The sequence below is a fragment of the Podarcis vaucheri genome (genome assembly GCF_965113315.1).
Source record: "Podarcis vaucheri genome assembly, chromosome: 13".
Taxonomy (NCBI): Eukaryota; Metazoa; Chordata; class Lepidosauria; order Squamata; family Lacertidae; genus Podarcis; species Podarcis vaucheri.
In genome coordinates, this window is record NC_138751.1 from 34735068 (window position 1) to 34749871 (window position 14804).

General features: G+C 44.6%; 2 protein-coding genes across 7 annotated transcripts in view; both read right to left on the bottom strand.

Moving 5' to 3' along the window:
* Positions 1–14804, bottom strand: part of HOXB3 (homeobox B3) — an 88317-nt gene that overhangs the window by 35214 nt on the left and 38299 nt on the right. For 4 of the 6 annotated variants that reach the window (XM_082197345.1, XM_082197339.1, XM_082197342.1 and 1 more), the window contains exon 2: positions 7162–7430. The gene's annotated coding sequence lies outside the window, so the exon portion shown is untranslated. Of the gene's footprint in view, positions 1–562; positions 597–7161; positions 10721–14804 lie in introns of those variants that run through there. The other 2 variants (XM_082197340.1, XM_082197344.1) reach the window with 2 other exon arrangements.
* Positions 10825–13634, bottom strand: HOXB4 (homeobox B4). The gene is made up of 2 exons (XM_082197403.1): positions 13125–13634; positions 10825–11329 (listed from the first exon to the last, which is right to left on the bottom strand). Exons 1-2 carry the CDS (start codon positions 13543–13545, stop codon positions 10989–10991), a joined length of 762 nt encoding a protein of 253 aa, XP_082053529.1. The 5' UTR covers positions 13546–13634; the 3' UTR covers positions 10825–10988.

A 14804-nucleotide genomic window follows, 5' to 3' on the forward strand; every position in this document is an offset into this window, starting at 1 on the left:
ATACAGTTTTCACATTAGGTTTTGATCAATTACAGTAAATCGTCTGAAATAATCAACTCTAGGGAGAGAGGGAGAGAGAGAGAGAGAGAGAGAGAGAGAGAGAGAGAGAGAGAGAGAGTTCTGAAAGATCACACATCATTTTCGTTTGAGAAATGATTTATCTCGGACGGTGCCATAAACAACACAACTCTCTCTCCCAAAGACGCACACACATACAATGGGAGAAGGTCTGTTGCTGCTGCTGGGGCTGACATGTTTATTGTAATAAATCAAGGGGGGGGGAGAAGGAGAGAAGGAGAGAGAGAGAGAGAGAGAGAGAGAGAGAGAGAGAGAGAGAGAAACGGTTTGAGGAGAGAAAAAGAGAAAAGTGTGTGTGTGTGTGAATATATATATATGGAATGCCTGGATGGGTATAAATATACACACCACCACGGGGTGAAGAGAAATGGGAGAAAATGAAGATGGCTATTTGTCACATTTTACGACAATAACATTAATAACAAACAATAAATTTACATGGACATACAGACTGGGAGGCAAGACGGGATCTCCCGCTACTTACAATAAGTCCAGCCCTCGGCGTGGTTTCTTGCTTCCTGAGAAATGTTTTATTGCAGCCCTCTCTCACTCAGTCTCTCTCTCACTCAGTCTCTCTCTCACTCAGTCTCTCTCTCTCTCTCTCTCTCTCTCTCTCTCTCTCTCTCTCTCTCTCTCAGATACTCTTGCACACACACTCTCTTTCCCTCTTTCTCTCTCCCCCCCATAGGCTTATGAGAGAGAGAGTGTGTGTGTGTGTGTATGTGTGTCTGTGCATGAGAGAGAGAGCGCTTTTTTTTTTTAAGGACAGTTGAATTTCACGTCAGACACAAGGAGACCATGTCTGCGATTTTCCTGACGAATACATATCTATTCTGCAACCTCTGCATTAATTATTTAATGAATCACGTGACTTGGGGAGCGTGGGGTAGGGGGTTATCTTTCTCTTTCTCTCTGTTTCCTATGCACAATGAGGGCCGTTGTGACCTTCCGCTGGAACATCAGGACCGTGTGTGCTCATATGTGTGTGTATATATATATACACACACATATACAGAGAGAGAGAGAGCACATATGTCGCATCACACAAGCTCTCATGTTTTACACACACTCAGTCTTGTGCATGCATGTGTACATATTCAGTATATACACAGACAAACACACTTAAATGTGTGTGGGGAGCATAACATTATGAAACCACGTGTTACAAACAAATATATATATCCATATGTTTAAGCAGTAGGAGCGATGCATGTACAGATATTATATCGGAGTGGGTAACTTTCTTCCATTCAGATTATTTAGAGAGATTACAGTCATTCTGTAAAATATTGGGTAGCGTCATCTTTCCAGGTGGCTCCTTCCTTGCTTCCTTGTTCATTTCCCACCCCCACCCCACCCCCAACCCCAGCATCTTTCTTCTGGCCCACCCATTCCATCTCTTTAGCCTTTTCAGTCTATTAAATTCTCTTCCTCCACCTTTCTTTATACATATATGGGACTATGGTAAACATGCTTGGTAGCTTTGGGGTTATTGGCTCTGTTTAGTGCAAAGGGCCCGAGGACCACCACCACAACGATAAGAATCATTCTAATAGAAACTGCGAGACAGATTTAGAGTTTAAGATGAGCTGCCGGGATGTTGGTATTGGTGATGGAAGCGAAGAGCTATAGAGCCTCCTTTAATCTGAAGACGCTGGGTAAGGAACGCTCTGACTTGCACCAGACAATAAGAATGCAAAGCATAGTAGCACGCGCTTGTGCAAACGTATCCAAACAATCATTTTTTTAAAAAACATGTAGAAGTGGGAAGTAAAAGGGCGAATAGGTGAGGAGTGCGTGCAGCTATGGCATTTGCAGAAAAGAGTGCTCACGCGCATTTACTTTTTCAGGTAATAAAGAAACACCGGCATCCCTCCACTAAACAATAGAACTGAAAAGGGCCTGTGAGGCAGCGTCTTAAACAGACGGTAACATCAAATCAAACAATGGCAGTGGTGGGTTGGATGGAGGTGGTCGGGCTGGGCTAGGAGCTGAAAGCTTGCCTTTCTCTCAGAGAAAGGGAGAGAGAGAGAGAGAGAGAGAGAGAGAGAGAGAGAGAGAGAGAGAGAGAGAGATGCACATATTGATGGCATTTCGACAACTGGGATCTCTTTTCTATTCTGAACGCTTTCGACAAGTATAAACCTCACATCAATTATGCGCAGGAGCAAAACATTTTAGATAGGAATAAATGAGAGATCGACAACATTTATTTCCAGGTCTTTCTGACCGTGGGGTTTGTAGAACAAAAGGATTGTGGTGGGTAGGTTTGTTCAGACCCTAGTAACAGATGTAGCGTTAACTGCATGAAACCGAAGATACGGATGCAAAGCTTTTCTTTTTTAAAAAAGGAGAAAAAAGAAGCCAGGTGTATTTTGTGTGTGTGAAAAAATAATAATCAGATCCAAAAATGCAGAATTCTCAGCACGGCTAATGTTTCCCACCCCAAATCTTAATCGCAGTATTCTGGGGTGGAAGCGTAACGGCAGAAAACAAACGCGGTTCGATCCCAAACGCCTTTGCTTACAAGTAAAAGCTGCGATCTTCCAGGATAAATCAGTCGGGACCCTTTTGCCAAGCGAATCAATGGGTTTGTTCGATGGGAACATTGCAAGTCATTCTGACTTTCGTTCGAACGTACTTCCAAGAAAGGGCTCGTTGGTTTTGCTCTAACATAACTCCCCGGCAAATCCCACTGATTTTTCAGCTGCATCCCATTCTAAATACTGGGAGGAAATCCCACTGCCATCAGTGGGGCCTGCTATCGCAGAAGAAAAGAGTTTGGGAGAAATCTTAAAATGGTTCGAAGCCAGCGAAGGGAAAGAAGAGGGTTTGACTGCAAGTGTTCACTGCCGTGAGGAGACCTTGCTGAATAATAATAATAATAAGTTGGGCTTTTTTGGCCCACTTAAACAACTGATTTAAAAAAAAAATTACAGAGGAGATAAAAATGGAGAGAGAGCCAGAATAAGATTTCGATTTTTTTAAAACCTCGCGGATTGCTCGGAGACATTAAAAGAGAGGCAAAGTGATATTTATAAAAATATATATTTCTTAAGAAGAAGAAAAGTGAGCAGAAAAGAAAACATGTCTATAATCCTTGGGTTGCAAAGGAAACAAAAATCCGTCTGCTTCCCCCTCCTTCCCTCCCCCCTTTTTTTGTTAAAAAAGAACAACTTTGATTTTAAAAGATGTTTCTGTCTTCTGTAGTTCAAAGGAAAGGAAGCGCCTCTTCTCGCCCTGGTAGGTGCGAGAAACCGAGCGGGGTTTTTCTCTCTCTCTCAAGATAAAATGAACGTTTATATAGTGGGAAAGGCAGATTGATTTACGAATTTAAACACGCCGGTTTTATTGGGGATCATAAATCTGCCAGGGTGCTACCGATCAAACTGAGAAAGCTCCCAAACTCCGCTCCCCTGGCCAACTAAGATCCACGCCTCTTTCTCTGTCATTGAAAGGGACGTTTCCAAAGGGAAAGGTAGAAGGGTTGTAACATAGATCCGGTTTGTGGGAGGGTGTTTGCGCCCGCGCACCCGCGTGCGTGCAACTTGTGTGTAGACAAAGGAACACACGGAGAGAAGAAAAGGGAGATAAGGAGATAAAGACAGGGTTTATATGTACATGCACTGATAATAGTGGAAATAATACGAAGAAATAACCATGTGTAGAATAAAGAAGGGGGGAAGAGAGAGAGTCTCAGAGCATGTGCAGACTGCCTTGGCCTCACCACTAAATAAATAAATCACAGGCTCAGCCCATCTGCGACTAGGGAAAACCTCTTTTTAAAGAAGGATACAGGGCAGCCAGTAGGTGCAGTTGCTTTCAGACCACACAACTGCAGGTGGCGTTTTCACACGTGCACTGCTGTGCGCGTTTGTTTTTAAATACAAATCTATGTTGCGCCAGTACAAAGAAGATGAGCCACCAGAAAGAAGCAGATACCTACATACATACTGTACATACAAACAAATGCCATGTTCTATATCTCACAGTAGACCTTCTGCTCCCCTAAGCTCTCCTTATGCAGTTGTCTAACACCAATAGTTCTTCCTTTTACCATCCACCAAAATAATATATTAAATATATATATAACTAGTCTGGGATGGAGAGCTCAGGAAATAGCTGGCCACCTTGCCCTATTAGGATGGAGACCTCATTGCAGTGTTTAGCACCTATACTGCTTTGCCTACGGAAACCTGGGACCTTTAGGGTGGGATCTTGCTACAACAGCCACCACCCAGCACCCTTGGTGGTTGAGATTTAAATAACAGTCCAACTGCACAACCAAAAGTAAACATTTTGCAAAGGGTGACAGAGATCTCCTTATGGTGAGCCTGGACAGACGGGTCCACAAACCACTTAGAGTAGATTGAGGCCCAGTTTGTGCCACTGGCTTCACTTTAAACAGATCTAAATGCCAGTACTCAGGTTTTAAGTGAGCTGGAGATGAAGATGAAATGTCCACATCTGGGGGGAAATATTCAGCCTCTGGACCACTTTGTGGTTCATGTCCTCACTCAACCTTATAGAAGGCTGCAGGTGGGGTGGTATAAATGGGTCTTCTGATATATTTACAACAGGGTAACATGAAGGAAAAGTCGCTCCTGAGCACAAAATTTCATTTCCATGTAAAGTCAGGGTCATCTCCAAGTCGCTGTAAAGAAAACGTCATCATAACACTGCATTTTCCTTTTGAAGAAGTCTAGTGGGTCTGAATATTCCACAATGTATGGTGATCTAAGATCTCTAGAAAATCATTACAATAAACGCTTGAAATTTATCAGGGGGAAGGGGGGGTGGAGAGAGAAGCCTAATACCTAAAGGAAGACAAAAGAAGGTCAAGGCAGCCATTTTAATAGAATAACAGTGCGAGTTTATGCATGTCTTCTCAGAAGCAAGCCCCATTGAACTAAATGGGATTTACTCCCAGGTAAGTGGTATGTAGAATTACAGCCTTAAGGTGCTTTCCTCCAGCCCAATAAATAAACTTGTTTATCAAGGAACCCATCAACGACACCTTTTGTAAAGGGCTCCTTGCTTTTTCTTAGAGCCTTTGAACCCATCGACCAGTGAGCGTTGCTAACTGCTGTTATGACATTAGCTTGACTTGAATAAAAGGTAGAAAGAATGTGAGGAAGGGGGTGAAGATGAGAAACAAGATGGGGTGCCGAATTCATGGCCTGGTCACCCCACCTTTCCATTGCATGCATGGCACACATATAAATCACATTTAAATCACATGACTTCCCCCAAAGAATCATGGGAACTGTAGTTTTCCACTCACAAAGTCGCAGTTCCCAGAACCCTTAACAAATGCATAATTATTTGTGTGTGCATGCTTTACACAAATGTAGCTCTATGGTGCGCATGCAGGTTCCCTTTTTCAGCAAATCTGGGTGTCACCCTAGAGTCACCCAGCAAATCTAGGCACCAGGGACTCAGAAATTAATCTGAACACCACGTATATCAGCGTACTGCTCATTGTTCTTCCAGGGCAGAAGAAGGTGTAAAAGCAGGAAAAGGTGGCTAAGCTCCTACTACCACAACAGCCACCACTGATGAAGACTGTGATAAAAATAATAATAGTCACTGTACTTTGCCACACAGGGATTTCACCTATCTAAAACGAAAACCCAATAGACCAAAAGTATGGGGGACTGCACGATGACAATGCAATCCTATGCATGCCTACTCAGAAGCAAGTCAAAGGGGACCAACTCTCAGGTTAGGCGTGTATGGGGTTGCAGCCTCAAAGCCAATCCATCAAACCGGCCAAAATTTAGGCCATCTCCCATTCATTTCAAGGAGGATTGCGCAGGAGAACTACCTGCTGGACTGTGAGCCCTAAAGAAAGCTAGGGAATGAGCAACAACAAAAAGCCATAGCCTCCGACAAGATAATCGGACTGGACTGGAGGAGGAGAAAAAAGCCAGGCGCCCACACACACAAAAGGAAAACCGATAGACTAAGGAAAGCAGAGGTTGGTTGGCTCTCTGCATTGCTCTCGTTTTCACGTTTGCCTCCGGAGTTTGCTTTAGCCCGCCCCTGTTTCCGTGAGAGCAATGCCACCGAGCACAATGTCCAGTCTTGAAAAGGTCAAGGGGTTTTGAGGGGTCATTCTGTAGCTGCAATACCAGGCTAATCGCTTAGAAAACGTGTCCCTTGGATGAACTCCATCCTCACTCCGCAGCTCGCCAGGGTCAGATCTTAACTCCATTTCTTCTAATATAAACCTTTCCCCCCCCCCACCTTGAAATGCAGATGGATAGATCATGGACGGACGCTCAGACAACCTCTTCACTCACACCTCTGCTGGCGAACCTTCAAAAACCCGCGCATGAATACCAAAGGCAATATTTTAAAATCAAAAATTAAGTAGCCACGCCTCCTCTGTATTATCTGCAGTTATGGAATATGTGACATTGCATTATCCTTACAACATCCCCTGGCATAAAGAGTTCTAGAACAACAGTGTGAGGGTTCCCAGCTACTCCAAACCCACGGAAAAATAAAGGCAGGACGCCCTTTTAGAACAGGCACCTATTTTATTCTAGTACCCAGTCTCCTGCCCCCCTCACCCACATTGTCATTAGAAAATAAACAAGCATTCTTCACAAAAGCCCAGATGTTAAAAACACATTTAAAAATCAAACCATTAAAATTCCTTTAAAACATCTCTTATTAGCAGTCTTTTCTCTTCTTTCTTTCTTTCTTTCTTTCTTTCTTTCTTTCTTTCTTTCTTTCTTTCTTTCTTTCCCCGCCTTTATAACTCCATGTGTTGTTTCTTTTAAAACCACCACCACCACCACCAGGAAGGGCTTCCTCTTAAGGCTGCAAACTCATCTAAGGTTGCAGCCCTATGGACACTTACTTGGGAGTAAGACCATTCAATTCAGTGGGATTTACTTCGAGTAAACGTGCTGCATAGAAGCGGGCTTCCCAGGGCACGTTTTTAAGAGCAGAAGGCATTTGATGTTGTCCCCGCCCCCTCCATCCTTAAAAGCGAAGCAATATATAATTTCAAAAGAACAAGCCGAGCCTTTAAAAAAACCACACACAGAATGTTTGGGGTTGTTTTTTTACCTTTTTAGCTTCCCACATCTTTTCTCCAGGCGGTTAAAGGTGGTGTTCATATCTGAAGTAGAGTCTTCCATTTTACAAAAGTAAAAAGTAAAAAAAAAAGTTCAAGTGTCTGTGTGTTTGAATATGTATATATAGAGAGAGGTGTGTGTGTATATATATATATCTATATATATTAATATATAGATATATATTTTCTCTTGAAGATATCTTGAAAGATTCAAGGCTCCTGGGTACTCTTTTTTTCCCAACAGAAGGTCTGCGGAGGTTTGCTGTTGAATAACAATAGGAAAAGGATAAGTATTTGAATAAAAGAAATGATTAATGATTTTTTCGGTATAATTCTCACATTTTTCTCAGCTTCTGTCTGCTTACAATGCTTGTGAACTTTTAGGGCCTATAGAAATCTCCACCCCAAATCCTATTCACCCTCTCCAGCTTTGATTTGGCTCTATAGAAGCTACATTCTTACCAGCATATGCTTTTAAAAGTTTTGTTTGGGGTATGTGAGAGAGGGAATGCCTTGAAGTAACCCTGAAAAGCGCAAGAGACATGCCCCCCAGCACCACTGAAATCAATGGAAACGTAGCCATTGGGAGAGGGATACTGTCTCCAGCTTCCTAAAAATCAAACTTATTTCCGCGTAAAAATAAATAAAATCCTGGCATAGATTAGGGAAATACACGTGCAACAACACCCTTCTTTTTTTACTCGCAAGTGTCCCTCAAGTTCTCATAGCTAGGAGGTAGCTTTCGTGCATCATAAGAAACAACAGCAAAATGCCTAAGGGCTTAATTCACATGGTGTCCTCAAGTATCGACCCACTAAGGTCTGCTGTAAGGTGAATATGGACCAGAAACCAACCGAAGGTACTAAAAAAATTATTGGCACCAAGTTCTTAGGTGCTGCGTTGCAAGGCCGCTGTTGTCCGAGGACATCCTGCAAGCATCGCAGTACTGTACTCGAAAGTTAACCCCATTCATTTCAATTTATAGTACTTTCAAGTAAAGAAGCTCAGATCACACCAGTGTTGGCTGCCTTGGATTCATTCTGCAGTAGCCCTATCGTAAAACAATCCTGGATTAGGTGAGGAGTGGATTGTGGCCAGTGGTTGCTTGTCCACAACAAGCCATTTGCTCTACAATCACTCTCATGGCTTTAAGGAGTTGTTCCACAGTAAAAGGGGTTGTGAATCCGAGGTGGTGTGAAAATCAATAAGGTTGTTTTTGTCTGTTTATTTTTTGCACTGACTCCCATAGAAAGAGTCTGCCATCTTATGTGGAAGAGGAGGTTATGCACATGCATTAAAATTAAGTTCACAGTGAGCATGGCGGATTGGGCCATCGGTATCAACCCCATCGAGATATATGTTCTGATAGTACAATAAAGCAGTAACTTAACACACGATTTGAGTAATGGATAGCAAGTGGCCTAAGGGAAGGTTCCTGGAGTATTTTAACCTTCATGTGGAAATTACTTCCTGCGCACTGCTCAAAGCAAGACCCAGCAGGAGCTTCTCCTGCACACGCTCCACTGAAATGAATACGACCTCCATTGCAATGGAGCGTTTGCAGGAGAACATCCCGCTGGATTCTGCCCCAAGGTACAAACCGTGTTAAGACCGTATTAGGGACAGGAGTAGGGATTTTAAAAGAGAAAATTACTGTTTTCTTTGCATGGTCTCTAATCCGTCTCCAAACACACACACACACACACACACACACACACACGCAAAATTTGTAACTTAGAACTGGAATTCTATTTCGTCCTAAACAGTATTTTCGATACTTTGTATGAGAAAGAAAATGAAAATTAATACAAGAGCTATGGAGCACAAAAGAAGTCATTTGTCTTCTTGATTATCTATTTGCTTGTCAGAGTTTGAGCTATTGCAGCGGCTGGCTCCTTTGTAATATAAAAATACACAGCAAACCTGCAAACACCGAGAAACATCTGTGCAAAAATTATGGTCATTAAATGTATTAAATACCTTGAAGAAGGTAGCTTTTCTCGGGACGGGGGGGGAGGAGAAAATAAAAGACAGAGAAGAAACATCTCTTGGAAAACACACTGCTGCTTTATAGTCTCAACATCCAGGTAGAAATTTAACGATCAGACTACTATTTTAGTTCGAACCAGTTTGGAAAGCAAAATGTAACCACATTAATGCATGCTTAGAGGAAATAAATCACCTCATATAAGGCTTAGCTGTAGTTAAGGAGGATATACCCTATGGTCAAACATCTTTTGTTTCCATTAGAAGAGTGCAGGCTTGGAAACTGACAACAATAAAAACCTGGTCGAATCGAAAAGGGGTCTGCAAAAGTATCAGAACAAAGGAATAGTGTCGCGACTATTTCAGATACCCTGAAAGACACGGACAACCGTATTCACCATAAATGCTTTATTTCGGGGTTGTTGTTGTTTTTCCACCGTGGCTGCTGCTATATACATGTTCTTATGGGTATCACACAAAACAACAAGAGGTAATTATACAGAACGAAAGGAGGGGAGTGTTCTATCCCCCCTCCCTCAAGTTCTCTGGAATCACACCATTTCGGAATGTCATATACAGTATAGGAGAGAGAAGGGTGAGAGAAGAGAATGGGGGGGGGGGACAAGAGAGAGAGAGAGAGATGGAAAGGGGGGGGGGGACAGAGAGAGAAAGCGAGAGCAGAGAATACCCATATTCCTTTCCTCACGCCTTACTTCTCTGGGGAATTTCCTGAAAATTCATCTTTATCTTCACATTCATTTCAAAAACTGAAGCGAAGGCAGCGAAGGCGCATCCTTATTTACAAAGGAACCACCCCCCCCCCGTTCCATTTTCATGGCTGCTGGAACCCAGATGGCCTTATGCTATAATCAAGTTTATAGACTGAAATGCACTGCCCTTCTCCGCTTTCCAGGTCTTCCAGGTTAGATAATTAACCTGAAGTACTTCCCTGCCGCCTTTAAATTACATTGCTTCTTCCTCTTTTTTTATTTTGTGTCCTTCCCCGATTCTCACCGCGCCCCCACCCCGCCGCAGCCGCCGCGTGATGCCTTTCCTTACTTGGAATATTACAATATTTATCATCCAGTAAAGTCCTTAGAGGGCTGTGAGAATTCTATTTTCCCCTTTCCAATCCCTCTCCTATCTAGAGCTGTGTTTAGCAGATGCCAACAACACTTTTCTGTCGCCTTGTGGGTAAATGGCTGGGTTTGAACTGGGGTTTCTGGCTAGTGGGGTGGGTAGGGTGGAAGAAGCGGGTGTTCGAAAGGGGGGAGAAGAGAGAGAGAGAGAGAGAGAGAGAGAGAGAGAGAGAGAGAGAGAGAGAGAGAGAGTCCAGTTCTCCTTAGGTGAAACCGGGCCTCATTTATTAAAGACGACTCTAGCTGTCGCGCTAATGGTTGGCATAAGGTCCTTCGTTTGTACGCGAGAGTAAACATGACAAATGGGCCCGAGTTTGGCTTGATTAAGGATGAAAAAGGGATCCATCTTAGCCAAATCTGAAAACCCCATCTCCTATAGAACAGAGGAGCTACCCCCCCAAACACGGCAACCCTGCTTTCCGGCCAAAGAACTAATCCCCCCCTCCCCCGCAAAAAAACCCCCAACCCTCTCATCCTTCTTTGTTTCTTCTCCCCACGTATAAATAGTGGTCCCAGTTCACCCACCCCCTTGTCCCCTCCCCCCATACGCCCCCATGTTTCTCCCTCAGGAACAGGAAAACTACCAGGCCTCCCTCCCTTTCACACATCAGTTCTTAAGCACACAGATCTGCACACACACACGTACGCACGCACGCACACACACACACTCGCGGGCGGCCACGCTCAAAGGCCAGTTATAGGGTGGCGGTGGTCGGGGTGGCGGTGGGGTTTGGGGTTGGTCCATTGGTTCGGTCCTGGGCACCTCCTCCCGCGCCTTGCGCCGAGAGGCTGGCTGCAGAATTGGAACGGATCTTAGTATTGGGCAACTTGTGGTCTTTTTTCCATTTCATCCTCCTGTTTTGAAACCATATCTTGATCTGGCGCTCGGACAGGCAAAGCGAGTGGGCGATTTCCACCCTCCGCCTCCGGGTGAGGTAGCGGTTGTAGTGGAATTCCTTCTCCAGCTCCAAGACTTGCTGCCTGGTATATGCTGTTCTGGAACGCTTCGGCTCCCCTCCCGCGTAGTTGGGGTTGACTGAATGTAGAAACACAAAAGGAGGAGTGGGGCAGGGGAGAGAGAAAGAGAGCAGGAACAGGGAGGGGAGCAGGGTTGGGGGGGAAGGAGATGGTGGGGAGCGTTACTCTTCTTCTGCCCCTTTAAAACGAAACAGAAACCACGAGCTTCTCTTGGAAAAAAGGCTCCTGGAAGACGCCACAGCCCTTTACAAAACAAGTCCCCCAAACCACACCCCTCCCCCAGCGACGCTCTAAGAGCCTGGATCTTTACCTCCTACTCGGAAAGGAGACCCGTGGGAAGGAAGTCCCACGAAGCTTAACCGTGTTTGCTCCCATCTAAACGATCGTAGGAATGAGTCCCATCGAACTCAGTGGGACTGTAAGTCTCTAATATCAATCCACACAGGAGGGGAGCTCAGCGGGGCTTACCTCTGGGTAAAGAGGTATAGGATTGGACTGCCCGAATGCCAGCCATTCCTCTGGGTGTATCCAGAGTTTACTTTTAGAACTTTGAGGGTTACACAAGGTTGATTCTGATCGCTTGAACGAGTGTCTCCCTGTCTGACCTTTCCTCCCACCCAGTGTCTCCCAATGCACCCCATTCACTGCCTAAATCTTCGCGTCTACCTTCCTGCTTCGCTGCATCTATGTTAAGCCTTACACAGCTCTTTTTAAAAAACCAAACAACCACCAATCTATTAAAAGCCAGGCTGTTCTCCTGGTCCAGAGGTCGCCTAAGTCCTCCAAGCTTAAACGGCAGTGTAGAGTAATCCCATTGGAATCATTGTGGTTACTCCAGAGGATAGATCACAGTGTTAGGTGAGAAAGGACGAGAGTGATAGCGAGACGAGGAGGGGGTTGCATTCAGCTATGAACCCTAACATCACGTAACAGCCCTGCACTCCGTTTTACAGCCTCTGAGTGTTACTAGCCTTTGGGTAACTAAATGTGAAGAGACAGAAGGAAGGCCGAATGCATATATGCGTATCAGAACCCTAATAATGCATCAGAGTCTTGAGTGCGAAATAGATCTACAACTTGCTCTGCAGTTCAGTTTAGCCTTAATGCTTGGGTTGAACTAAATACAGTCAAATCGCTGTCGCTAAATAGGCATAAATTAAAATACACCGACTTAAGCGTCTTGAGGATCGAGCTAGCGAGCTGCCTAAGGCTCCTGCACGTGTACGAAGGAGTTGCCTGTGCACCTCAAAGTTCTATAAAGTTTGCCCCACATGTAAGACAAACAAACCCCTCGATCGTAAGACAAGCAACCTTCTTTTTCCCCTCTGGGAAGTCATTCCCATTGAAACCCACGAGACATCCTTCTCTGAAACGTTGCTCTGAAGGGACCATCTTAAAACAAACACCCCCCCCAACCCCCAGCCTTGGAGAAAGGCAAAGTAGAAGTTTGCTGAAACTCTCTACTTCAATACAATTTAAGCCGACAATGAAAATAAAAGACCCCGTACCTCCTTCAAACTTTTCCTGGGGAACGTTCTCCAGTGGAAGGAAAGGAAGAAAAGAATAAAGGACGGGGGTGGGGGGGGGAGGAAGGAAGGGAAAGAAGGAAAGAAAGAAACTGGAGGAGGATGTTAACAGGGACTTCAAAGGCAGTTGGCCAAGAAGAGCAATAAAAATTTATGGAGGATGTAATTATAGCGCTCTGCAAACAGGGAGACCATAAATCTCCAAGGGGAATGGTTCTTTTACAACGGGGGCAATAAGCTTTTCTCTCTCTCTCTCTCTTCTTCTTCCCAACAAGACTTTGAGGTGCAGGTTAGTATAAAGCGAACGGCACTTTAAGGTTCACTTACCCGTGCTAACATGAACCTTCTTCATCCAAGGATAAACTACCGGTTCTTTGCAAGAGGACGGGCTTTGGTTGAGAGAGTTTTGGCTACAGGATGGCGGTGGGCTTGGCGTGATGGATTCGCAAGTGTGGTTTGATTCGGAGAGATGGTTTTGAAGTCCAGCTGGAGCATGGACACGCTGGCTCCTGGGAGACAGGACCGGTGCCGGGTGCCCAGAGCCCTGACATGGAGGATAGGATGGTTGGTTACAGGCGGACCGCGCTGGGTACAACGCCTCGGGTTGAAAAGAGTTCTCCTCTCGCCTCTGGCCGCCGAAATATTCCGGAGAATGACTGGGAAGGTAATCGTGCTGGGAATATTCTTCGCATGGTGGGAATTTGGGGTCCACATAGTTGGAGTTGATCAAGAACGAACTCATGGCCATTAATTTTGGAATTGCAAAAGGGGGCGCGCGCGCCGGCACGCACACTCCCGCTCACTCACACACACGCACACCCCAAAAAAATATACTAAAATTTATTCCTATTTCTTTCGGGGCCCCCTCCCCTTCCCCCTTCTCCCTTCCTTCCCCTCCCCTTCTCACTCGTTTTCCTGTTTCGAAGAGCCCTCCTACTTTTGCCGTCAACTGAACAAAGTTAGATGTCCATGTGACCCCCAGGAACCAATGGAGAGGTTTGCCTGGGATTCCCGGATAAGGAAATAATCAAGAAGGGGGGAAGGAGGGGGGAGGACGCTTTTAGCCTTTCCGTTGCTAGCACATAGTCAACTTGGAAGCAGGTTGTTTTAAAGTAAATTGGACTTAACTTTACATATAAATGCACTCAGGAACCTAGGCGGGACTCAGCATTGCGGAACAGTTATCATTATTTACTTTTTAAATATCAGGATTTATATAATTTCATATCCCGAAGAAATCTATCATTCCATAGCCAAGAAGGCACCACAAAATCCAAGTGCCCCCACCCGGTGCATTGACTGAATTAAAATCACTGTCGATACTGGCGAGCGTGCATGTGAGAGTGTACACACACGGTTCCCCATGGCAGAGTTTGCCTCGAAGTGAAAAAGCAAAATAACAACACATGTAGTCTGAACAACTAGGAGACTGGGAAGAAAGGAATTATTCTCCTCGGTTTATGATGCATTAATCTTCTAGCTCCTGCCTAAATTTTGGTGATAGAGCCCGGCCGGTGGCAAAGATAGATAGAGCTCGTTTGAGATCGATAGAAACGCCATTAACTAATTCGGGTTACCCAACCCCTTAAAAGACAGGTTCTGGTTTAGACTGGTTCTCCCCCTACCCCGCCCAGGAGGAGAAAATATATTTTAAAAAGTATGGAGACAGAGGAGCAGGAAGAGTTAGGGTTAGTCTACAATACGATGGATAAAAAAAAATATCCAGTTGCATAAATAGCTTTTTAAAGTAGTACTGAAGTAAGGGAACATACCCTGAATTTTCCTGTCTATCTCCTAAATGTCCATTTTCATTAAGACGCAATGTATCCACCCCTTTTGGAAGCCCTCGGGGCAGGGACCTGTCTCTTCTGAGTGCTGAGTGGCGCCTGCGCACAGATGGCACCAAACAGGTAATCCTTAGAGACTTGTTTTCTCTCAGCCCTATTTACAGAAATGAATGGTTCTAGAACAATTTCTGCAAGCATATGAACATAGAAGGGAAGAACT

Coding starts and splice junctions, on each gene's coding strand:
- HOXB4 (XM_082197403.1), bottom strand. CDS start 13,545: ATGGCCATGAGTTCGTTCTTGATCAACTCCAACTATGTGGACCCCAAA. Junction 11,330..13,124: donor GAAGGTTCATGTTAGCACGG/GTAAGTGAACCT, acceptor TTCTACATTCAG/TCAACCCCAACTACGCGGGA.